The sequence below is a fragment of the Pararge aegeria genome, chromosome 12 (genome assembly GCF_905163445.1).
Source record: "Pararge aegeria chromosome 12, ilParAegt1.1, whole genome shotgun sequence".
Classification (NCBI taxonomy): domain Eukaryota; kingdom Metazoa; phylum Arthropoda; class Insecta; order Lepidoptera; family Nymphalidae; genus Pararge; species Pararge aegeria.
In genome coordinates this window covers 5,929,104-5,955,042 of record NC_053191.1, presented here as the reverse complement: position 1 = coordinate 5,955,042, position 25,939 = coordinate 5,929,104, and the positions used below count along the sequence as shown (strand labels likewise).

Below are 25,939 nucleotides of genomic sequence, written 5' to 3'. Positions count from 1 at the left end.
CTCTATTGGAGAGACCACCACGCTACTCCAACGTTCTGGCGTTGGCAGGCTTTAAAGACTATTATGAACTGTAAATATCTCTACTTCCCTACTAATATTATAAATGTCAATGTAAGTTTGTTTGTTACGCTTTCACGCAAAAACTACTTAACCGATCCTCATGAAACTTTGTACACATATTCTTGAAAGTATTAGAAATAATATAGGATACTTTTTAGATCTACAACAAAATTTAATGGCACATCAAAAAACAAAATCAAACGCAGACGAAGTCGCGGGCAACAGCTAGTACTAAATAAATATAATACGACGGTACTCCCATCGCCATAGGCCCATATTAAGCGTAGCTTGTGCTATGGGTATTAAGATGATTGATGAATATTTTTATGAATAATATACATAAATAATTATAATATACAGATAAACACCCAGACACTGAAAATGATTCATGTTCAACACACAAACATTTTTCAGTTGGGGATTGAACCCATGGCCTTGGACTCAGAAAGCAGGGTCGCTGCCCACTGAGCCATTATAATAATCATCATTATTTTTAATCTATCACCTCTCAGAAGGATAAGAGTATAGGCCGTCCACCACTGTGTTTATGTGCGGATTGTTTGACTTAACACGCCTGTTAGAACATTATCGAGAACTCTGAGGTGCAGGTTTCTCACACTGTTTACCTTCACCGTTGATACAAATGATATTTAATTGCTTAAAACGCACATAGCTCCGAAAAGTTAAAGGTGGTTCAGAAGCCTTACCCATTCGGCTATTATCACAATTTATTGCTAATAAACTATGATAACGAGACAAACGCAATGGTTTAGCATGTTCTCCAAGCCACGGTAGTTGACCATGCAAATTTTCTATCTCCGGGGTGGTACTGAGAATTATTAAACGACCTCCGCAGCGACCTCAAGTAGGAGGTCCCGGGTTCGATTCCCGGCAGGGGAAAATTTGAGAATTTATAACTTCTGAATTTGCTCTGGTCTGGTCTGGTGAGAGGCTTCGTCCGAGACTAGTTACCACCCTGCCGTCAAAGATGTGCTTCTACGCGATTAAGCAATCCGGAACGTCATCGCGTGGAAACCTATTAGGGGTAGGGGTTAAATATAACTGCCATACCCCTAACAGGATAGCCAGTTACCATCTTAGACTGCATCATCTGTTACCAGCTGGTGAAATTGCAGTGCAATAAAAATAAATTTAGTTGAGTCCACACTACAAGGGCAACCGATGGTGTTATTGGATTTTGGGAGCAGCTTTATATGGATGTTATCAATTATTGATAGAAAAACTTATAGGTACCTAAAAGCTAAAGTCCCAACAGGGAACTGAACTCGTGATCCGCAGTCAAACACCCTAACGGTTAGGGTGTCGGTGGTCATAGTAAGGGCTTAACCACAAAACCAATGAGGTAACTCTATCTGCTCTTTAAATAAATCACAATTTTATGACCTCTTCTTCCGGTTTCGAGAACCCGCTCATTATCGTATTTACAACTACATCATTCCGTGAAAGTAAATCTGTGCAAGGGCACATAATATTTATCAATAAAAAAAGCGAGATAAGAACAACAACGCGATCAAAGTTAAATGTTTCTGGAGCCAAACGCAAGGATATATAAAAAAAAATAAGCCGCCAAACTAGTTAATATATTCATAACACCACTTTAAATTTCTCGATTTAACGAGGTGGGTGCAAGTGTAAACTTTATTCAGTTCAGTCAACGCGATCGAGTCGTATGGTTTTGTAAGCAACATGGATTTCGTACCAAAAGACATGATTCTCGAGCGGAGGGCAGATACGATGCAGTATGTCCGCAAAGTGTTCGACCTGGATCAACCGGGGGCTATGAAGGATGCTGTTAACATTCTTACAGAATGGGTGCAGAAACAGTCACATTTCAATAAGAAGGATTTCAGTAAGTTTTTTAAATATGGTTTTTATTTACTTATACTTGCATGTTTTGTAAATTTACTAACACTTAGGTAGTTCAAAGTTACGTAGAGTTTAATATAAATCATCAATCGTTTGTCACTTTTTCACGTAAAAACGGATATCGAATTTGAATGGAACACGTGCGTGCATAGACCATTTTTGTCAGAATTTACATAGATATTTAGACGTTATCCTATGATAAATTAGGAGACTTTTTACCTAAAAATAGTAGTTCTGCGAACATCAGCAATACCAAATTAAAAATGTATCGTTAAATTCGTATAGGTTTAAAATTAAAACTAGGTGTGTCTTACGGTTTCGCCTACGTTAACTATGAGTCCTAACGTGATGTTATGTAAAGCATATAAACTGCCCCAGTAACGAGAAAGAATTTCATGTAGCTGAAACTGATATTTCTTGAGTTAAGCTTGTTCAAAAATTCTTTTCTTTTATTTTCATAAGTATATAATATTAAACATTGCGTGAAATAACATTTTCTGGTGTCATATTATGTTTGGTTTATCAGTATATTATTTAATATCAGCTCTTTTTGATTTATTTAATACTCATAATATTTCTTTTTCTTCTCATGATAAGAGATTTCGTTATCAAGCCGTTCAATTTAAATTAAAAATGCCACAATGTATCACGATTCTGATATGGTTAACTTGTGAAGCAGTAAAATTTAACGAGTTTCTGAGGTCAGATATCATGCAGTTTATGTATTCTTAAACGTCTGGCCTCTTCATTAGAGATCAGAAACGACCAAGAGTAATTATAGGTATTTACTTCCATTTATCTATAACAATCTTGTTGGCGTCAGCGTCAGCTGTAATTTTTATAATCTTCAGTACTTATTTTTCCAGCAATTAATATACATAACTATATAATTTAGTTTGTTAGGTTCTTAAGCCGTCTGCATACATCAACAAATTTTTGCAATGTTTATTTAAGTTATCATCGTCGTCATCATCATCCCATCAGTCCCACTACAAGGCGCAGGTCTCCTTTCAAAATGAGAAGGGCTATGGCCGGAGTTCACCACGCTTGCCATGTGCGGTTTGTAAGACTTCACACACGTTTACGCAATTATGAAGAACAATCAGACCTGCAGAATTTCTCACGATGCTTATTTTAGACAGTTTAAAGCAAGTTATATTTAATTGCTTGGTAACAGCAATGTTTAATACTACAGTACCATTTAATTTCAATATTAATATTATAATATTAAATAATTGATGTTATTTAGAATAAACATTTACTATCTAGTAGCCTAGGCTAGGACATCCCAGCACGCTCCTCTGACTTATCTAAATTATTGACGTTTTAAGAGATTAAAATATCACTTGCTTAACAGTGAAGGCAAACATCGTGTGGGAGGTGAAATAAGTCTGTTTATTATTTTTATCTTAAACACAAATATTGGGTAAAAGCAGGCGTTACTTTGCGGAAATTCATAATTTATTATGAAAATTAAGCTTAATTTGCTATATTCCACGAAAAGCAGGAGAATCCGTATGTTGTTATTTATAATTTCTTCAATCATACACACCAAGAATAACTCCGACAATGTACCCGCTCACGGCACGTGGCACGTTTCGCTCCAAAACTGGAGCATCCTTAGGGATGTTTTGAATTATTGTTAACAATTATTCATTGTAAAGTCAACATCATACAGATTCTAGTGCTTTTCCTAGTCTGGTAAATTAAACTTAATCTTCATAATTAAACACAAAGGGTTCGTTATTTTTTCGGTTATAGGTGTTAGTAGGACTTTTTTCGAGTCACCGTTCTTTGGTATTTTGTAAAGATTGTGCTCTTCAATAAATTTGTATTCTAATGATCTATTAACATTTATTCATCTACTTAAATTTCATGGGATTGACGGAAATGGCAATAATTTCCTTATTTCTATTTTATACGACTCTGGCTTATGCTGATCATTTACCTTGTATTCAATACCCTTGGTGCAAGATTTGCATATTCGAAATCGTAAGGTCGTTTTAGAGTCTCACGATGCCAAGTGTGAAGTTTTGGAGCTACATTTATACCAGATTATATGTTATATATAGATATGCTACCGAGGAGTGCTATCTAATGACAATACTATTTCCCTGCATTATAACTTGATGGCGCTCCTTCGATATATATAAATTGTAGAAAATGCGATCAAATTAGTAAAGGTGGATAGAAAAATTCACACTAGGCACTCAGGATTTTTCCTAACCTTAACGTCGTTAATTCATCACACATTTTAAAATTGGAAACCTAGAAACACCATTTTTAATTATAAATCTTACCAAAGGGAGGAGGTTTATTTAAAAAAAAAAACTAAAAAAATATAAAATAAAAAAATATAAATAAAAAAAAAAAAAAAAAAAAAAACTAACTAACTCAAACTAAACAACTCGAGCGATATACTCTTTCCATCATCATCATTCTCAGCCTATTTCCGCGTTTTGCTCTCTCTTATCTCATATTCTATCTCTTCTCACATGTCAGTAGAAGTGACCGGGACCGGTTCAACATGATCTTTAATGCACAAGAGTGCAGTGAATACTACGAATATTTCCAATTTCATATCACCGCGCGAATACCTACCATGTTTTTTTAGTAATATTAAACAAAATCGAATCTAGGACCTCGCGATCCGTAGTTGAGCATGGTAAATAGTAGACCAACGAAGTTTTTATATTTACCTATTCGAAGGCAACTATACGATCGCGAGCAATGAAGTCTCTTGCTAAGGGAAGTACCGTGTTCAATTTGCATATGGCAACGGACGCTTTGGTTGTTGATATTCAAGTTTGGAATACCTAAAAAGCCTGATAAACTGCTTACTACTATTTGTTATTGTATAAATTATGTTTTATGTAAAGCGTCTTAAGGCGAACTCGTTTAAGGTGCTGCGCAAACATATACGCATGGAACATTTGTTTGCTGCGGATGATGATGAATATGACGTTAATTGATAAATTGTAACTATTGGGTATATATCAAGAGATACTAAACATCTACACTTACCTACTCATATCAAACAGTTTTATGTTTTAAGCAATTGATTAAATGTAATTTAAAATTAATTGCTTCAAATAATAGGGGTAAGAGTAAAATCTTCAGTTATCAGATTTTTGGTGGTACAGTGTTAAAACGAAAGAACTGAAAAGGTTTTACTCACTAAGTACGAAAAGTACCTAGGACTATTAAACGTTTTTTCTGTCTGTTATTATTTTACTGACGTACGAGTACATAGCAAAAGAGTGGTAGCTTTGTTTTTGTTTTTAAAAGGAAGATATTTTTTTTGTATAACCGAGATTTATATGGCGTTGTTGCCTGTGAATGAAAACATAATTAACCAGCGGTCCCCTGCGACTTTGTCCACGTTTAGACTGTCTTTACACTGTCCAAGTCAACTTTAAGACATAGGTATCGTGCACAATATAAATGAGTCCATATCTGTTTCCTTCTCAAACACAGATTCGACTAGGTCGGGTTTTTTTGAAATAATGCTAGGAACTTTTCTTATAAAAACGCCTCATCGTTTCTTAAACAAATTTTCTCATTAACTATTTATAAACTCTCATTTCAATTTTGGTTTTAATGAATACAATCGTTATTACTGCTTTATAGTTTTTTTACCTATTTAGTAATATAATATTAGGTAAAATATTGTAGACAGTTAACGTTTTCTGTTACATAACAATAGATTAGTATTCTGGTAAAATATTTCCGCTTTAGTCACCCAATACAATTTTATATGCCTACTTTTAACAAACTTCAAGAAAATAATGTGATTTCTGTGAATATCTGAGGTTTCTTGGCTGATTATGCCTACTTCATTTGGTAGCACGGAAATTTCGTAACTCATGGTCACTTTGTTTGAGTAGTATTCCAGTTACCCTATTTTAATATAGATAGGAATAATGATCGTTTCTTTGAATAAATTGTTATTATTGTTGTTAGCAGGGGAGTTAAATAACAAATCAAAGAATTAATATTCCAATGGATTTGCACTCAAAGCTAATACTTAAAAACTATTATTATTTTAAAGCGATCAAAGTAAAAAAGTTGTTATTAATATTTTGAAGTGGTTTGATTTGGTTGCCTCTTATTTCAACGATCCTTAGGCTATGCATAAAAGACATAAAAATTCATCTACCTCAATAGGAGTCCTAAAGGCTAAATTTTGGGTCTCTTTTTATTTTTGGTGTACATTAATGATCAACCACAGAATGGCAGTAATACTGTTGACATTGTACTATTTGCAGACATATACCATTTGATTTACTAAATACCTTGCATTTATATGCAACAAAAGTAAGCTGTGTGGATTTTTTTTATACTAAATTTAAAGGAAATTTATAAAAGGTAATTAGTAATTCCTAGAAAAATTTAGAGTTCTGGATTTTGCTGGGCTTCGCTTTCATATTTAACAAGATCGAAGTTGTTAAAGAAACTGCAAAGTTCATTGACCGTAGTTCCATCGTGGTAGAATCACTAAAAACGACTGACTTGAATATTCAAAAGAGATTATTACCTTTCTTGAAATAAAATAATTTTGTCATGTTTTGATAACTCTAGCGAACGTCTAGAATGCAACACAAAGTATCTACAAAGCTTTGTAGATACTTTTTGTTGACATCTATTTATTTAGAAGGTCACTTCCAATATTATGGAATATTTGTTAGCTTACTGGAAGAAGCTTTTACAGTACTGGTTAGCTCTTTAGGGGGAACTTAAATTTATTTTTCAATATCAAAGCAATATAAATATGCCTAAACAAACATAGCAGCTTTAATTTAAGAAGAACAAACAGTTGACACAAATGAAAATTACATGGCTTTTTTGTCAAAGGGAGTAAGATTTATTTGGTAACGTTTCGCAAAAGGTAATTTAGAAGTTTGAATTGAGAAAAATAAGAAATAGCAAGTAGACTGCGGTGCGCAACTTTGCCGCGAATATTTTTCTTAGCTTGTATTTTTAGTATTTTTCATAAATAGGTGTTTGCTTTTAATTCGAAAATATTTTTGTACTCTTACAAGGTAGAATATTTTTTTACATTATTTTGGTTTGTCTCTGTGCTTATCTTGTATGCCACTAAAGTAACAAAATGGTTTCTTCATATATCATCTTAGTCAAAGATGCATCACATAATAAGAATAGCAAAATCCGTGTTGATGCTTTACTGAAAAAGTTTTTCTTATATAATAGCACTTCTGATAGTGGATTTTATTGCTCTTTATATTTGCGCGGATCTCCTAGAATTTTTAAAGGATTAATTTTTGACATAACTCAAACTGATTGGTATCATTTGCCCGATCCGATCACCGTATCCAACGCGCATGATTACATAGTTATGTTGTAGAATTTGGCACACTCTTTGTGTTTCTATCGTCTGTTTATTTGGGAGTGATATGCAAAGTTTAAGCTGACACCTCTTTCCCTGTTCTCTGATCTTAATTTGCGTCGCACGAACAAATTTTATCCCCACCACCTGGCTGGTAGTCTCCAAATGTCCGTTATCGTAGATCTTTTCTCCCACGCACAGATAAATTGTGGGACGAACTTCCATCCGCAATGTTTCCACTTGATTTCAATATGGGATTATTTAAGGTACTTATATATATATTTATAGTAAGATAAACAAGAGGCTGGCAACAGACGACAGGCGGCGGTGTTTACGTAATATCAGGTGACCCTCACGCTCGCTGTTTTATTATTAAAAAATATGTTTAAAGTTGGATAGCGCGTATTCATGATACGCGGTTTTAATAGAGCTCCGATCATCAAAAGAAAGCTAACGACACATGTTTGTCCAAATTGACCTGCTCTTGGTCAATTTGGACAAACATGTAAGGAAGACGTACTGTGATGAAACTACCGTAGTTTAAAAGCACATCGTCAGATTTAAATTGTTACTGACACTAGCTTGTGCATACAGCTAAACGGGAACTCCACGTGGGGAAAACCGAGACCAAAAGTCAGTTATAAAACAGGTATATAATGATTGTTAACAAATAACACAACAGGTAAACCTAGTCATTATTTAAAGAGACACAACATGATTAATTGATTTTTCCTAATTATTATTTTATTACAATAAAACCAGTCTTTATTTGCGCAAAAGCAGGTAATACTTGTAAATAGAAGATTGATCAAGTGTTTGATCACGTCTCATAAAAAAGGGATCCATAATCGTGACAATAAAGCAAACTTCTTAATGTTTATTATTTCACTATTGATTTCAACCTGTAATTGTGTTATTTTAAAAGCAAGCCAGTACAAGCACTAACTCCCTGACAGATAAGTGTAAGATAACTATAGATAAGTGTGAGGTACCAGGTTCAATCCTCAGCGGGGCCAATTTGGCAATTTGAGATTTCTAAATTTTACTCGTATTATCGGATGAGGTTTAGTGGCTATACTGTACTGTGTGCTGACTAAGACGTGCCGCCAAGCAATTTAACGTTCCGGTACGATGTCGTGTTGAAACCTTTTGAGTTAGTAAGAGTTTAATATAACTGCGATACATTAAAAGGTTAGCCCGCTACTCATCACTCAACACCAGGTGATATAGCAGACAGGAACTTCAAGTGAAATTAAAAAAAACCCAACTTGGTCGCCCTTATTAGCGTAGCTTGCCGCATTATAGACATACCAGTATTCCAAGCTGAAATCTTACTATTATTAAAATCAAATCAGGCTCATGTTATTTACTGAGAATGAAGCTATTTCAAACCAGGTTTCAAGTTTATCCATTCCATACAAATATACAAAAAAAAATCTTTTCTATTTATAATATAAGTAAATAAATATGCATTATTCCAGATAGGTGTCCAAAAGTGTTAAAGTGCTAGTACCCATATTTTCTTTACGTATATACGAGTATGTTGGGGTTATTAGTGAAATATAAAAATTGCAATCCTTTAGATAAATAACACAAGGTCATGACTTCATATTATTCCTAAAGTATTGAACCCTGTAGCCACTGCTACCCAACATTTAACTATGACAATTATCTCTCCAATATATATAATCTTGATAAAGAATAGGTATACGAAAATTTGTAAGGACTTCATTTTAAATATCGAAGGTAGGCAGGCTTCTGTGAAAAATAAAGGTCTTCAATCAACAGAATCCCATCAAATGTTCCTTTTTGAAGAGCGGGAATCATTTCACTAGGCAAACTTTACCAGTAAACGTTTATTTTTGCAAGTAAATTGGCTGGGAATTTATTTTAAAATATACAATGCACAAAATTGCTTTCTTACTATAATCGTCGACACTTCGCGCTCCTCAGGTGCTGTATTAAGTACCGGATCACTTTAGGCGTCGCAAAGAAAATGTCTCGTTAAAATTCATGAGGCGCAATTGTTGAGCCTGACTTGAGTGATATTAGATTCTTTATTGAAGCCCTTGGGTAGCGTTTACCCTATCTTACCCTTTGCGGTTGTTAAATACTGCCTTTATATTTTATAAAGTTTATTGGCTTTTTATCTGCCATGTCAGTACTTCGAGAACATTAAATATTATTAAAATAGGCAACATAAAATAAGCGATTCGTTTCAAGGAAATAGTATACAATTGTGCGATAAAAAGTACAAAGTTTTTCGTTAAATGTAAGCTTATAGAAGAGTCCTACTAAGTATAAAGGATTATTTATGTAAACTAAAAAATTTTAAGAAAATAACACATGGCTACGTCTGTTACAGCGTGGCAGGAAGCGTTTGGAACCGTTCGTAGCTTTAGTTTTAAGTTCACGAATGTATAGTTATCGGCATCATAAAACTACCTCGTACACATTTTTATGAAACACATCAGTAGTACAATATATTTTTATTTTAGTTATTTTAATTAATTCAATAAAGTAATATTTTAGTTGCACTTTTTTTTCTTAAAAAAACTAAGATTGAATAACTAGACAATAGGCATGATGCCAATAACAAAAACTCTAAAATATTGTATTTATCTATTTATATTCTAAAAAAGATTGGTATTAATTAATAAAACTGCAAAATTGAGCGATCCGCCAGGACAGGTGAAACGTCGAATTCAGAATTATGACTTCATGTCTATTTAAATATAATTTTGTAAAGCTTGAGCATCGAAACTCCCTGCGTTGCTGAGTTTTTTTTTGTATCAATACCAGGAATCTTTGGCTATGGAACAAAGATTTACTAAAGCTCTATATCAACGAAACCTTTAATTTCTTCAAAAATAAGATATTTTTTGGTGATAGTAGATACTTCCGTACATAATGGGGCAGTTTTTCAAAAATAGTCATCATGCCTAATGTAGATTCGTTTTCAAGTATCAAAACACCGAAACGTCAAAGTAAATACCGGTCAAGTGTATGTTGGACCACGTGGAGTCTAGCGTTCTGTCGTTGCCCACCACAATAAATACTATGTTCTGAATCTATACAACGGTTAAAAAGAAAACCGAAATAATACTTCACAGGCTTTGGAGGTACATTATGTACTGTCTCTGAGACTTATTTGTGAAGTCTAAAACCTAATAGTTTTTTAGTAAACCACTACCATAGTTTATACTGAAAGAAATCAGATAAAGCCCTAACATCTCATGCAAAATTAAAATGATGACTCCTGTCATTTTATTGGGTACGCGTCACGTAGCGTAGGTACTATGCGGATACACGTTGTATATAAAATTCATAAAATCTTACCTATCCTGGGAACGAGTACTTCAAATATCTCTTTAAATAATTGAATCAGGTCACTATTACTGAAACCTTATAGAAGTAGTAGTATGTTATAGTAATCAATAAAGTCATCTCAAATGAACAACTTTTTTGAATTTCGTCGGAGCAGCGTTTGCTACCATTATTGTATGTATTGATGTAAACATGAAAAGATAAACACAGGTATTTTATTACAGTTAGTAACCCGTAAAATGTTATATTATGCTTTAATAAGTTAAATCTGTAATTATTTCGGTTTTTTTATACGCATGTCGTCGCTACGCTCGGGTGAAACGTGGATGAATTAAGTTCTGCAAGAAATCACTTAATTGCGTCTAGAAATTATCTGACCTTGGAAATTCCTAAGTCTAATTAGATGCAGTGCAGAAGTAGATAATATAGTTAGTGTGGTAAAAAACCTATTTGGCATTTTTTACAGTGTATGAAAAAGCGACAGACGTTAATTTGGATCTAGCATTTTTTTTGGATTTATTCGTTATATTATGAAAATTAAGCTGGATTGCATGTATGGATAGCATGGATTTCCGCAAAGTAACGTCTGATCCTATCCAATATAAACGTATAAACGTTGGTCTCAAATAAGTTGAGTCAAAAAATTGCATAATTGCTACAAAATTGCTTCTAGAAATTACCTGAAGTAGTGAATTCCATGTAGTTATAACGTTTTTAATAGATTATAGTCTAGAACTTGTCGGTAGGTACCTCATTTTAATTTTGTGTGTTGTGAGGAAAAATACAAGCCCTATTTGTTTCATTTACTCATCGTGCATTTTAATCTTAAAATGCTGCCAGGAATTTTTACCCTGAGCCCTTTGTTTTAAAACATTGTACAAATATTTACGTTAGGGCAGGTGTAAAGCCTATGCTTGAAAAGTTTATTAAAATGACCTTTATTTTCAATCTTTACCTACTTATAGTATATAATTGATATAAATTGAGTATGGAGGGTAGAGGTAAGGAGAGTCATCTTATATGGGAGAAAAGTTGAAAAAGTGTCCAGTTGTTGCGCTAAATAACAGTTCAAAAATCCTCCACAATGGCGCTGGTGGATGCACAGGGTATGGTTTGAATGTAGCAATCGTAGATGAATTGAAGTATGCCGAGTTAAAAAATTTAATGTCATTATCGACTAAAGTAGTTAATTATTGAGAATTTCAACAACTTACGTTGTACAAAATATTGTGGTAAATATAACCTTACTTCCTTGTATCTCCATACTTCCTTGTTTATTTTTCAAGCCTACTCTAACAATATTTATATTTGGCGCTTCTTTTAAGAGTTACCCTGATGCAAATGTGGCGCCATCCTAATTTAATACATTTTGACGACACTTTTTCATATACACAGATGACTCTCCTTACCTCTACCCTCCATAAAATTGAGGAAGTATTTTGGCTTTATAATTAATATTTTAGTAATTAAAATCTCGCAACGGCACTATTAATGTTGATGGAACTTTTTGTTTAGAATGGCAGCTATGCAGTTTTAGTTTTAATTACAGCAGAAAAAGTATTAACTACGCGGCAAGGCGACTAACAATTAATATAAATTTACTCTATTAATTAACTTACTTAAAATTAAATTATAATAATATAAAATTAAACTTATTAACGATACTCGGTCGATTGGTACACCAGCTCCCTAACCGTACTAGGTTAGGGAGCTGGTGTACTACTAGTATTCAATTTGTCACAGATAGTGAGAAAAAAAGTATCGCATCGCGATTCAAAGTTAGCCGTAGGAATCTGCTGCTCTGATGTAACTTGAAAACGTTATAAGGCCAACTGCCGTACTATAGCTATCCCGCGGCTATGCCTGCGCCACAAGCCTGTAATAATGATCTTTTATTTTTTTTAACTAAATATTGAACTAACAGAGCTAATAAAGAATGCTAGATTATGTTCCATGTCAGACCATTGATCATCAAAACTCAATTACTCTTATTTTGCATTTCAACTGACTCGTAATAATGTATACCACCTGCAATATGTTTCTACTGCTCAGAACCCACAGTATGCTGTTCATGTGAATAAGTGTGAGGGACATACCTCGTAAATTTTTAAGTGCAATAAAATCCACGGCACGACGACGGCACAGAGGTGAAGCGGTGCGGTGAAAGTGGGAGGTCCAATCCCCAAAGGGGCAAAAACCGATTAGGGGCTTATAATCGCCATACAACTTTAGGTTTGCCCGCTACTATCTCAGACTGCCTCATCACTTATCATCAGGTGAGATTGCAGTCAAAAGCTGACTCATAAAAAAAATCAAATACTTCAAAAATAAACGGATTAATCGAGTTGTCTGTATTAAAAAGAAGCAGTCGTTACTTTCCACGATAGGTATATTATGAACATGGAGTATAGCAAATTAAGCTTAATTTGCTAAACTCCGCGAAAAGCAGGAGAATTGGTACGGTTCATTTGCTAAGCAACAATTCATGGTAAAGTCAACATCTCCTGAGGATATCCCGATATCGGAGCGAAACGTGCGTGAGGGTACATCCGAAGATCTGTTTGGCCTGGAGTATAAAAATTTAAGAAATTTTTAATTTACACCGTACATATTATCCTGCTTATCGCGGAGCGGATTATTATATTGTATATTGTTTTGTTCTCTGTTTAAATTACGAATATGTTGTAACTGGTATTAGTTACTATAATTAAAATTACCTATAAGATAAAACATAAACCTCATTAATAACCGTTTTAATAATTCCATAACACCAGAATCATAAATATAAATAAATTAATAGTCAAACTTTATTGACTCTTGTAAGAACTATATTTAGTTTATCTAATGTAACAATTTATTATATTTTCTATTCCAAAGGAATAAAAAAGGCAAATCAGAATAACAAGGCCACTTTATTGTATAATTATGTGTAGGTATGCTAGTTGTGCTGGTTTTTCTATTGCCTGTCGTATTAAATCTTCATTATAATTTAGATAAAAAATTTTGGTTTTAATTCTAGAACTCTATGTGTTTGTAGGAAGCTTTTATTTGGAGACGACAATACTGGGATGCAAGGGGTCAGTGGAGCGTGCCAAAACGCAAATGGACAAAATCTGCACGATGAGAACGGTGCTGCCGCAATTTTTTGGGGCTTTCAACCCAAAAACTGATTTTGAGCATCTGTACGATGTTGCGTAAGTATTAAAAATCCCTTAAATAGTTTTCATAAAAATCAGAACCAGGACTTCAGCAATTCGATACAAGTAAGTTCTCCTTAGTTATCAGAGTTATTAGTGTACGAAATAAAATTGTTGGAAAATCCAAAAGTGCACGCCTCATAATCTCATTCATTAAAATTAAATTGAGATTATTTGTAAATTTGTAAAAGTATTTATTAAATAATAATTAAAGTACATCTAATTATACCGTGAAAAGTAATAGGCTTCTGTTCCTCAAAATACTCAAGCCTATAAAAAAAAAAAAACTCGGTAACTGAAGTTTATGTAAGACACACGGACGTCCAAGACAGAACTTTTTTAAACAATTTTTTAATTAGTTTAAATAATAAAAAGAGATTGAAAAATATCATGAGTGTTAAAAATAGTATTTTTCTCAACATTTGTCTATTTATATTCCCTTATAAAGGCAATAAAGAATAAAAAAGTGGAATTTTAAGCAGGAGAATCACTCGGTGTGCGTAAACTGACAGTAATACCCACCTTACTTTATCGGTGAAGGACAACATTGTGAGGAAACCTGCATGCTTGAAAGCTCTCCATAATGTTCTCCATGTTGTTCAATATTTGTGTAACTGATGAAGAAATAGATTCTCCATCTTAATCCGACTAAACAGTCGAACAGATAACATAATTAGTAATCATAGATAAACTATACCTACAAAGTTTATGCTCATCAATGTTGTCGTCTCATTAAGTACTACACTTTTACTATGGGGTAATGCTGCTGATATTAGCACTATTTTCGTTCTGCAGAAGAGGGCTGTTCGTGCGATCTATAAAATGGGTCCGAGAGAGTCATTGAAAGATAAATTTAAAGATGTTAAAATAATGACACTCTATAGCCAATACATATTTGAAAATTTAATGTATGTTCACAAAAATATATCAAAATTTAAAAGAAAATGTGACTGCAATCATTTGAACGTTAGAAGCAAAAATAAACTTGCAGTGCAGTACACTAGACTACACAAAATAAGCAATTCATTTAAAGGAAATTGTATACAATTTTACAATAAATTACCGGTTGATATCTTGGGGATGTCACTAAAGAAGTTCAAAGTTTGTATTAAGCGAAAGCTTATAGAAAAGTCCTATTATAGTATAAAGGATTACGTAAACGATAAAAAAGCTTGGGTGTAAACAATTGCTCTAACCAGGTTGCTTCTTAAATATTTTCTAATGACAATGTGAGATGGTGATAACAAAAAGAACACCCGGCTTAGGTTGTTTGTGGGTTTCTTCTTAGACCAGGGCGCGATTGGAACCCTCGTAGCTTTAGTTTTAAGTTTACGATTGTAGTTATCGCCATCACTACTCACTGCTATGTACACATTTTGTATATAATAACGCATCAAAAGTGCCATCTATGTGCCTATTTGAATAAAGAAATATTTGACTTTGACTTTGACTTTAAGTGGCAATAAGTAATCAATCTAGAAATCTGCGAACAAATTATGTAAGACTCATTTGACTTACTATTCATTATTACTGTAGTGTTGCCCAAATGCAAGAACAAGACGAGACTTAGCCAGTCTTGGTCTTGGTCTTGCGCCAATACACCTGGTCTTGGTCTTGGTCTTGGTCTTGCGCTCCCAGTCTTGGTCTTGGTCTTGGTCTTGCAGCAAGAGTCTTGCAAGTCTTGCAATTACCTATTAGTCTATTACTATTTATTAAAGTTTACTTTAAATCTTAGAAAAACGTATTAGAATTGGAACATTGTGAGCTTGAATTAACATAGCCATAGTAAAGATCAAGCAGATTAATAAATAACTGAAGATTTGATAAGAAATTCGAAAAATCAACTGACCTATATGTCGTTTTCCATGGAAGTAACTGTTTCTTAATAAACATTTATGATTTATAAGCTTACATTTGCTAAAAAAATGTAAAAAAACAAATTAATTACAATAACTTGACTGTATTTTAAAGAACAATACTTATCTGTCTAGAAAGAGATTGAACCCTCAACTTATAAGAAATTTAATAAAAGAGTTTTACGATTTATCATTTATTTGAATAAAAAATAAAATACAACACAAATCAACAGCTTTATCATTAGGTTATGATACTTTATATCAATTCTTTTGACCAAGAATTAATACAAAGTAACCATCTGGCTGACTCATCACTTAACCTATTTCTATGTTTTCTAATTACTAATGATGCTTTAGAAAATAACCTCTCAGCAGGTACTGAAGTTGCAGGTATTGAGAGAAAATCACGGGCCATTTTCGATAAAATCGGATAATCTGTCTCATGCGTCCTCCGCCAATCTAAAATGTCTTCCGAGCTGGCAGTTCTTGGTTTTCTCAGGTACTCCTCCAACTCGTCTATCACTAAGCCTTGAAGACAAGATCCAGATGACGTCGAGGGACATTCATAGAGTTTATCAAAGTCTATTACGTCTTCATCTTCATCACATACTTTATTGTCTTTTTCTGGTAATTCCAGAGATTTGTTCAGTGAGTGTAGACTTTTATATTCTTCATAAAGTTCATTGAACTTGCGCAGACTTTCTGTTTTAAGTTGCTTCCCCCACATTGTCAGGTCAAAAGTCTGAGCCTTATGCCTTGGGTCTAAAATTAAAGAAGTACAATAAATCCAGTTGCTCTTCTTGTAATGTTTAAGCATTTTGTCTCGAGCTGCTTGGAAAGCTAGAATGAGCCTTTCATCCACTTCAGATCGATTAGGTTTCTCATCTAACTGTTTTACCATGGATTCAATTTTATCTAGCAAGAGATTAAATGATACAATGACTAGCGGTAACGTAACATATTTGTCTCCACCAAGTTTTGTACTAAAAAGTTTAAAGTTTATTAGAAATTTATGTAATTTTTCGAGTACCTGCCATTCATTAGCTGTGATTTGAAAATCATTCAATTCGGTGACAGAACTGCACAATATGTCAATGCCCGCTCTCACTTTTAAACCAAATCCAATCATATCATGTGTGGAATTCCATCTCGTTGGACAGTCAAGAATGGCATTTAGATTTGATGGCACGCCAGCTGCTTCACAAGCAGACTGAAACTTCTTCTTCACTATCTCACTTCTTTTTATTTTACTGGAAATACTGCGTAACTTTGTTACAGATGTACGCGAGTCAGCAATATTTGGTGCAGATTCTTCATCTTCCTCATCCTCAGTTTCGTCTGCATAGTCTTCGTACTGCTGATCTTGCGCGTTAGTGTCAGACTCACAGTGTAATGCTAAGGTCTTTAATAAATCTTGTACACCAAGGTTTAAAATGTGAGCAAAGCACCGGAAATGTTGATTGTCTGAATCAAAGTGTGGCGGCAGCTGTTTGCCCAGTTCATACATAAATTTGGTATTTGCAGTTGCGTTGTCGACCGTGATACCTTGTATTTTATCAATTATGCCATATTCCAATAAACATTCATGGAAAATCGTTGCAATATCTTCCCCAGTATGTCGACCGCGTGATGGTATAAAATCAAGAACTACAGATCGATACTTCCATTCGTTGTCTATATAATGAATAGTAACCCCGTAGTAACTCCTACCAGCAATTGACGTCCACCCATCAATGGTAAACGACATTTTAGATGATAATGGTTGAAGTCGTTCCTTGAGATTCAATTGGAGCTCTTCAAATCGCTCTTTGACTTTCCTTCTAAGTGTAGACCTTTTAGGAAACACCATATTAGGGCAAATACGTCGAAAATATACTTGTGTAGCTTCGTCATCGAAAAATGAGAAGGGAAGATATTTTTTCACCACCCAATCAACTGTAGCTGTCGTGATGTTGTCACTGCTGTTTTCCGACTGAAACAAAACAATAAATCTTGTGTTATTATTTAAAACATACTAGGTTTGAGCGTATAAGAGGAGGAGGTTTGTTGTTGTTAAATCGAGAAAATCGTTAAATTGATATTTGTTATATTAAGGTTGCACTGTACTGTAATTTACCAAAATAAAGTACTTAGTTGTTACTGGCCGATTAAATGAAAATATGGGTGTTTATAAAAAATATTTAAGACGATAATTACATATTTAATATGTCGCACCCCTAGATGAAAACACCACTAACTCAAAAATACTTACGTAAGTTAATGGCGTTTTTGAAAGTATCGCATGAATAGCTACGCGGAGTTAAAATTCTTTTAACTGTTAAAAAAATATTCTTACCTGTCCACTTCTTCCAGCGGTTACTAAAAAGCTTGTGATATCTCCACTTAATTTTGGTTTAACAGGAAGAAATATTTCTGATTCCTTTTTGTGGAAAGACATTAGATGTTTCCTTAAGCCTGAAGTGTTTCTGTTTTTCATTTTTATTTCAATCTTTTTATGTTGGCACAATTTACACAAGGCAGTTTGGGATGCATGAATTATTTCGAAAAACTCCTCAAATTTGCTTTTGGGTCTTTTAGATCTGTGACTCAAACTCTCGTTACTCGGACTAGAATAATTTGAATCTTCGTCACTCATATTAAATTGTACACGTGATACGTTTTTAGAAAACAACGAGAATTATTAAAAACAATTATTAAGTTAGAATCGAAGCACAGCTCAATTGGAAATGACTGGAATTAAAATAATTCCTTCATTTATAGTACGTTTCCTTGCTTTTTACCGCGCCGCCTCGCCACGTGCCGGCTCTATGAAAAGGATGCCGCCGCAAATCGAACGATGCCGCGTGCGGCGTACAAACACACACTAAATATTACCTACTTGTACAGACGCGACCCGTGAATAAAATATATGTAAAGAATTAGTGCCAATCACTATTCTTTACATATAAGTGAATGTTTTGACGTGCATCTATACTAATATTATAAAGCTGAAGAGTTCGTTTGTATGTTTGATGACAGAAGTTTTAAAATAAATAAATAAATCCTGAACGTCACTATACCTCCAAAGTTACTATTCCTCGTGGACGAAGTCGCGGGCACAGCTAGTAAATACTTACTCTCATCATCTCTCTCAGAGATATTCGAACACTTTTTTGCTATTTTTTCTTGTAAAAACTTAAGAAATATAATGACTAAATGTACAATAATAGTACCTAAGTAATTAGTTTAAAACCATATAAGTAATCAATATTATAATTACTTACTAGAATGAATTATTATGACATCTACTACCTATCCTCACCATTTTATCCTAATCATAATACTACTTGCGTGATCAGTATAATGTATTCATTTTCATTCTAAGCACTCTGAAACTTATTTATTCTTTGGAACACCTGTAGGTACTCTTAAAATTCGAAATTATTTTGCATGAATAGTGTCAAATGTTATGATTTCGGCGCGGCGGCAACGATTGTTTTAGATTTCAAAAGAAGCCGCCGGCGCGTGTATCATAACCATGTACTTCCGAAAAGCGGCAAATTTCTTTGAGAAGTAAGTACAAAACCTTTGATGCCGCATTATCAAAGTGCCGATGGTTAAAACATAACTATGCATGCACTCAGTTTGATTTTAATAGATATTTTTTTATTCGCTATGTTTATGGTATTAGTCGTAATGCGCATAGGTCCAGTTTTTCATATTCTTTGATATAGTTTTTTGCGTCTCATAGAATTCCTAAGCGTACCTACCTACCTATACACCGAACTGTTACACCTAACTACTCCGTGAAATAGCGCTAAGTCCTAGCTGCAAGACGCAAGAGTCTTGCAGGCTATGTCTTGTTCTTGCTCAAGTCTTGCACGGTCAGTCTTGGTCTTGGTCTTGCTAAAAATACGCGGTCTTGTTCTTGGTCTTGGTCTTGCAAAAACGCAAGAACAAGACCAAGACTGCAAGACCAAGACTGAATTTGGGCAACACTAATTATTAGTGAAAGAAAAGTCTCAAACTTGTCGTGAACTACTGTAGATCACGGATGAACTACGCAGTATTTGCTCTTTTCGCGTTTATTTTGTATATTTAATCACCCCGATAATTATAACAAAAAAAAAAAGTTGGTTGTCTGTAATGTCGGTTTACAGACGATAATTTTGTATGGTAGAATAGAGATAGATGGGTCACAAGCCGAACGCTTAGGCCGATTGTGCCTCTTTATCGTTTGTTTCGCGCTCTCGCTAGCACGCTCGACTCAGGAACGTGACAATGAGTCATGCTTTTTCGTGCGTGTAACTGGCGTTCATCCATTTGTAAGACGTTATCACGTCAAAAATAATATACCTGCTACCCTGCTAGGCTACACTTAATACAATTTGTAAATTGTTTATAGGAAATTGAAAAAAAATCATTAATCTACAGTATGACTAGTTACTATTAATAGTTATGTTCTTTTAACCTCATTCAGCAGCACTCAGTCCCAAAACTCACAGGTCACACTTTACAGCATTGTGTAAGAAGGCTTGTTATATTATAACCTTGAGTTTTAAATTTTTCAGGAACTCATTAATGTTGCCTAAATTGACCGAAGAACACCACCGAGTATTTGTTTGCAAATTTTATGATGTCGAATGGGACGCTTCACAAGGAATACACTTTTTCAGGCATAACATTACCGTAAGTCACTCTTCGTATTTTTTTACAATCACTAGAACAAAATTAAGAATATACAGAAACCGTATACACGATTAATATTGAAGTATCAAAACCACTCCACTTTAGAATGGTTTCTCTTGTAAAAACGGTTAGTCACTTCATACCATTTAGCAGATGGCAGTAACTGTAATGTTCGATGTGTTTACCATAAAATGTGAAAATGAGAAAAAGTTTGTGAGCTAGCAACATTCTGTGGGTGAGAAGAGAAACAGAAGGGCGAATGAGAGGAGAAGGGACGCGAGGCGTTTTCACTGTTTTTGGGCACAGTAACTGCACACAAAAATGGCTGAAAGAGGAATCTGTATGTTCTTAATTCAATGACCACTAGGGTATATTTAGAAATTATAATCACAAAGTTGAAATGAACCTTTGTAGGATTATTTCTGTAGGCACCGTCATTACGTTATTATGTCTTGGAGGATTTTATCCTTTACAAATAATATTCAGCCTTGATTACAAATTTAGAAATTAATGATTAAATTTTTGTTTTTTTTTTATTGTAAATAAATGTAACCATTACTTTTGGTGCAAATCAACAAGATATGTTAAACTAATACAAACGTGGGCACATAGTTGCATTCCAATGCCTGCCTATTTGACACTGTATCTAACTCATATCTTTAGTTAAAAATCGTCCCTCATTGTCTCTGATGCGAGAGAGGTTTTATTTATAATGTTTCCTGAATTCATTTCTAGCTAGCAGAATACGCCAAAGTGCACGACTATTTAAGTGGATTCATCGTGATCATCGACTTCACGGAGGCAAATTTGATGGACTACGTTATGAAATTGAACCTTGTTCAATTGAGACAAGCCATGACAATCTACATCGTGAGTAAAACCTTTTCATTACCATTACCATCATCATAGTCATCTACTTGAAAAAAGTGATGATAGATGAATTTTCCATAACGTTCTCAAACGTGTGTGAAGTCTACCAATCTGCACTTGGCCAGCTTGGTGGACTATGGGTTCTTTTACAGTCAAGGTGGTTATACTCTGGAATGGATTGCCAAGAGACATTAGACAGTCTAAATCATTAAGCATCTTCAAAAGTCGTTTAAAAGAATATTTTTTATCTACGGAGTCATAAGCTTATATATTTGCTCTGTATATATTTGTATATATATATTATATATATATGCATATATATTTATATTGTATGTTTTTATTTCTATATTATTTGTATTTGTATTGGCTATTTGTGTATTATTGTTGATGTAGTTTATGTTTTGACATATTTTTAAAATTGCACTTTCCCGTTTCCATAATCATTTTCTTCTTTCATTAAGGGTTGTCTGCAGGAGATCGCTTAAAGCGATAAGACCGCCTTTGCGCATTTTTATTCTTCTACTAGTAGTTTCTTAGTATTTATGTTTTCAATATATGTTATCTTTATCCCTTAATTGTGTACAATAAAGAATTTATCTATCTATCTATCTATGGCCTGAGACCCGACACTGAGAGAAGAGACCTTATTTTGAGAGGAGACCTGTGTCCTGTTGTGGGCTGACTATAGATCCTGAAGAGGATGAATCTTGTCAACTAATGGATACCCTGCTACTTTGAGGTCGCCTTTCATTTTTCGTGAGTTGGGGGTCTACCAACGCTGAATTTGCCAGTGCGGGGGCGCCATTTAAGTATGACTGGCGTCGATCGGTTCTCCGAGCTATGTGACCCATCTATTGTCACTTCAGCTTCGCGATTCGCTGAGCTATGACTCAATATATACTCCATGGCTCTCTCTCTATCGCTCGTCTCTGAGGCTTCTTGTGAGGCCTATACTGAGCGACTACGTTTTGGTGGCCTAAGTCAGCACTGGCTACATAAAAAGATGTTACAAAGTTTTCCGTATGCTACACACCCAAGAGGGATTCAGCGGTCCACCTCTTCCCTAAAAATCAAACTACATAACTAGGTCGTACGTATCTTAGGCTTCGTTGTCTGTTTCTGTAAATGGACTAAAATGGTAGTCTAAAGTAAGTAGTCTATATAGTAGTATATAGCATTCTAATCAGATTTTCCCACTAAGAGCATATTAATTAAAGCAAGATAATAAATGCCTAAAGCAGAGTATACAGCCTACTCCGCTGCTCCAATAATATATGGGTTAGCTTAGAGTACCTATTTCGAATGATATTTACTAAAACTTTGCACATGCCTTTGCAAGAGTTCAATTTTTTTTATTTTAAGTGAACAAATATTGTAACAAAGTTAGAATTTTCACTAAGCACGATCGTAATGTTTAAAATGACGTATACTTTGTAATCCTTTTTTCAGAAGATAGGCCTTGAAAAAACAGTAATATCTTTAACTTTTATTTTAAAATTACAGGAGGGCTACGGAATGAGAATACAGGCAATTCACCTAATATCACAATCAAAATTTGTGGATACATTAGTTACAATATTAAAACAAGTACTAAGCGCTAAAGTGGCAAGCCGGATCAATATCCATAAGAGCCACGAAGAGCTACATAAATACATATCAAAAGACATACTGCCTAAAGATTTTGGTGGGGAAGAACGTTCGTTGAAAAAACTTCAAGGTTTGTAAATCTTATTTCCCTTATTAATATGATGTGTATCATATATTTTATTAAACGTTCGTACATGTATTTATATCCTAAATTGACTGGCCAAACCTTAATAGACATAATAATTGATAATTACTAGCAGATTAAGGAATTTATGTATTCATGCGAATAAAATAATTTTTAATACTTTATGTCTATTCTAAAACAATAAGTAGAAAACAAACCCCATTCTCTTTTTCTTTAATTTTGTTTTCTTGATGGATAACATTAAAGATAGCAGGACCACATTTTTATCTGACTTTGATCACATCTTCACTTCACCTCCGGGGGGGCGAGCTCGAATCCCAGCCTCTATTTTTTCTAAGTCATGTGCATTTTAAGCAATTAAAATATCACTTGCTTCAACGACGAAGAAAAACATCTTGTGAAAACTTGCATACCTGAGAGTTCTCCATAAAGTTCTCAAAGGCGTGTGAAGTCGATCTATCTGTACTGGGCCATCGTGGTGGACTACGGCCACTTCTTATTGTGGGAGGAGACCGCGCCCTATAGTGGGCCGTGGGCCGGTAATGGGTTGATATGATGATGATGACCCTTATTTGTTTCCAGAGGATTGGGTTGAGGTGCTGTCATCACAGGAACACTTGGATTACTTGCGAGAAATGGATTCAGCCACAACCAATGAAGCCTTCCGGCAGAAAGACAAATTTTCAGAGCAGTATGCCGGAATGCCTGGCACATTTAGACTTTTGAGCGTGGATTAGGACTTTTTTGTGGATTTATTTTTTATTTATCGATGTTTTAACATAATATTATATATACTATAGGGCATCTTGGATATAATGTTAGATTAATAGTAGGTTAAAACTAAAAGCAAACAAAGTATAACTACTATTTAATTGGAAGGGCTATCTAGTGTTGATAATCGTGTGCTGTCGTCAATATTGCGTCTTTAACTCAAAAATCTCTACGGTGAATTCACTCTTTTATATCTCTATACAACTTGTAAATTTAAACCTAAATATTACATAACACGCTTTAGAGGTACATTATGTACTGTCTCTGAGACTTATCTGTGAAACCGATACGCTAAATTAAATAAATTAAAAAAAAAAATTAAGTCGAAATTCACAATTTGTGTAAATTTGGGTTTGATTTATTTTTTACCGAGCCGTGCCCACCCCAATAGCATTAAGATCAGACACATACGCCGCGTGACAGTAAAGTATGCGTAAAATGCCTACTAGTGTGTGTCAGTTTTTAGTATAAAGACGCAAGATGATGATAAAAGAGCACACTGTTATAAACAATTAACACCATATAAACAGATTCTTGATTTGACTGTTTAAGAATTTTAATGCTACAAATGGTTTAAAGAAATAAATTCCTATCTTTAAATTCTTAATATGCATCCATGCTCTCTTATTAACGTAGTATTTTATCCCAATCATGAGAACGTGTACGGGCAATGTATTATGTACCTATTATAAATTTTCCATTGCGGTAGCAGTTAGCAGTTTAACAATTTAATAGGACAATCTGTTATTCAGATATTCTTTTTAACCTTCTTACTATAATGCTTTATCATTTACTGAACTGAATATCAATAGAACAACATTATTAAGGTAAAACCTTTAAATTAGCAGTTTGCTTATGTGAGCGTTAACTAGGTTGATTGACCACGCTTGTTCGTTCTCGTAGTAAGTCTCGGCGAGGAAAGAGACGGGCCAGCCGGCGTGACTTTTTTACCGTGCAAAAAAACAGTGAGAGATTTTTCATAAAGCATTTCAAAATAATTGTATTTTATGAAACGAAACTGTTTTAATCCACATAAATGTTTTCAAAATGCGATTTCAAGAGACAGATCTCTTTTTCGAATAATAATGTTTCATACATGTACTTAAATATTAATGTACTTTTATAATTAATTATATTATTAATGTATAAATAATAAGTTAGTATAAGGTGATTTGATAAAAATTTCATAAATGCTTCTGAATACGATCGAGTTTTATTGCACTGAACACACAATTATCTATTATTATTTGTCATCGTGGGGTATAGGACTCATCTTCCATAAATGAAGAGATATAAATTAAAATTATATTTATATCTACAATAGAATATTCAATTCAATTCAAATTCAATTCAAAATTTCTTTATTCATGTAGGCCTATCACAGGCACTTATGAAGCGTTCATACATATTTGTTTACATAATCGTAAGGGGATGGTGATAACTTCGTTCGCCAACTTAAATCTAAAGCTACGAGGGTTCCAAACGCGCCCTGGTCTAAGAAGATCCCACAACAAACTTAGCTGGGTATTTTTTTTTGTTATCACCATCTTCCAGTAAATTTATATTAAGCTATGAAGCTAGAGCAAATCACACCCAAGCTTTTTTATCGTTTAAATAATCCTTAATATTATAATAGGATTTTTCTGTAAGCTTACGTTTTATATAAACTTTCAACTTATTGAGAGACATCTCAAAGAATAAATACAGGATTATCCGTGACCGAATATTTAAAATTCATTTATTTCAAAGTTTGTTTGTTTTGGTGACTCTACCACCGCGCCGATTCAGCATTTGCTCTTTTTCACCAATTTAACAAACCTTTTTCTATCTCTGTTGAGATGAAGGCGGAGCGGGCGTATTCTAAGCCAACTCGTTAAAATTGATATTTAATTTGTATAGTAACCTTAATACTTTGTTCAAACTTATGCTGAGGTACACTCCAAAAGGTTTCAACCTAGACCAAAAGCAGAGACCTTGAATTGCAAAAAAAACGTTTTTGTTATCAGCGTAAAACCAAGTTAACTTAGATTCTTGATAAGACATAACCGAAATCATATAGAATAACAGCTTTTCACCTCTTTAAGTTTTTGTGGCAAAATAGGTACTTAATCACTTTAGGATTACTTACAGGCAAAGCTTTTTTTAACATAATCATCAGCATTATATAAACCCATTACTGACCCATTACAGGGTACGGGACTCCTTCCACAATAGGAAGAGTTTA

The 25,939-nt window shown here is 34.0% G+C and overlaps 1 protein-coding gene across 1 annotated transcript; it reads left to right on the top strand.

The window, feature by feature from the left end:
* The first annotated feature begins 1,717 nt into the window (after positions 1-1,717).
* Positions 1,718-24,799, top strand: LOC120628455. Its single transcript, XM_039896834.1, has 6 exons — positions 1,718-1,930; positions 13,659-13,815; positions 20,225-20,342; positions 21,078-21,212; positions 22,716-22,929; positions 23,527-24,799. Exons 1-6 carry the CDS (start codon positions 1,768-1,770, stop codon positions 23,679-23,681), a joined length of 942 nt encoding a protein of 313 aa, XP_039752768.1. The 5' UTR covers positions 1,718-1,767; the 3' UTR covers positions 23,682-24,799.
* The last annotated feature ends 1,140 nt before the right edge of the window (positions 24,800-25,939 follow it).

What these genes read in the sequence shown, in the direction of transcription:
- LOC120628455 (XM_039896834.1), top strand. Translation starts at nt 1,768, where the DNA reads ATGGATTTCGTACCAAAAGACATGATTCTCGAGCGGAGGGCAGATACG. An exon ending in TTTCAATAAGAAGGATTTCA is followed by an intron (nt 1,931 to 13,658) that starts GTAAGTTTTTTA and finishes ATGTGTTTGTAG; the next exon opens with GAAGCTTTTATTTGGAGACG. An exon ending in GAGCATCTGTACGATGTTGC is followed by an intron (nt 13,816 to 20,224) that starts GTAAGTATTAAA and finishes TAAATTTTTCAG; the next exon opens with GAACTCATTAATGTTGCCTA.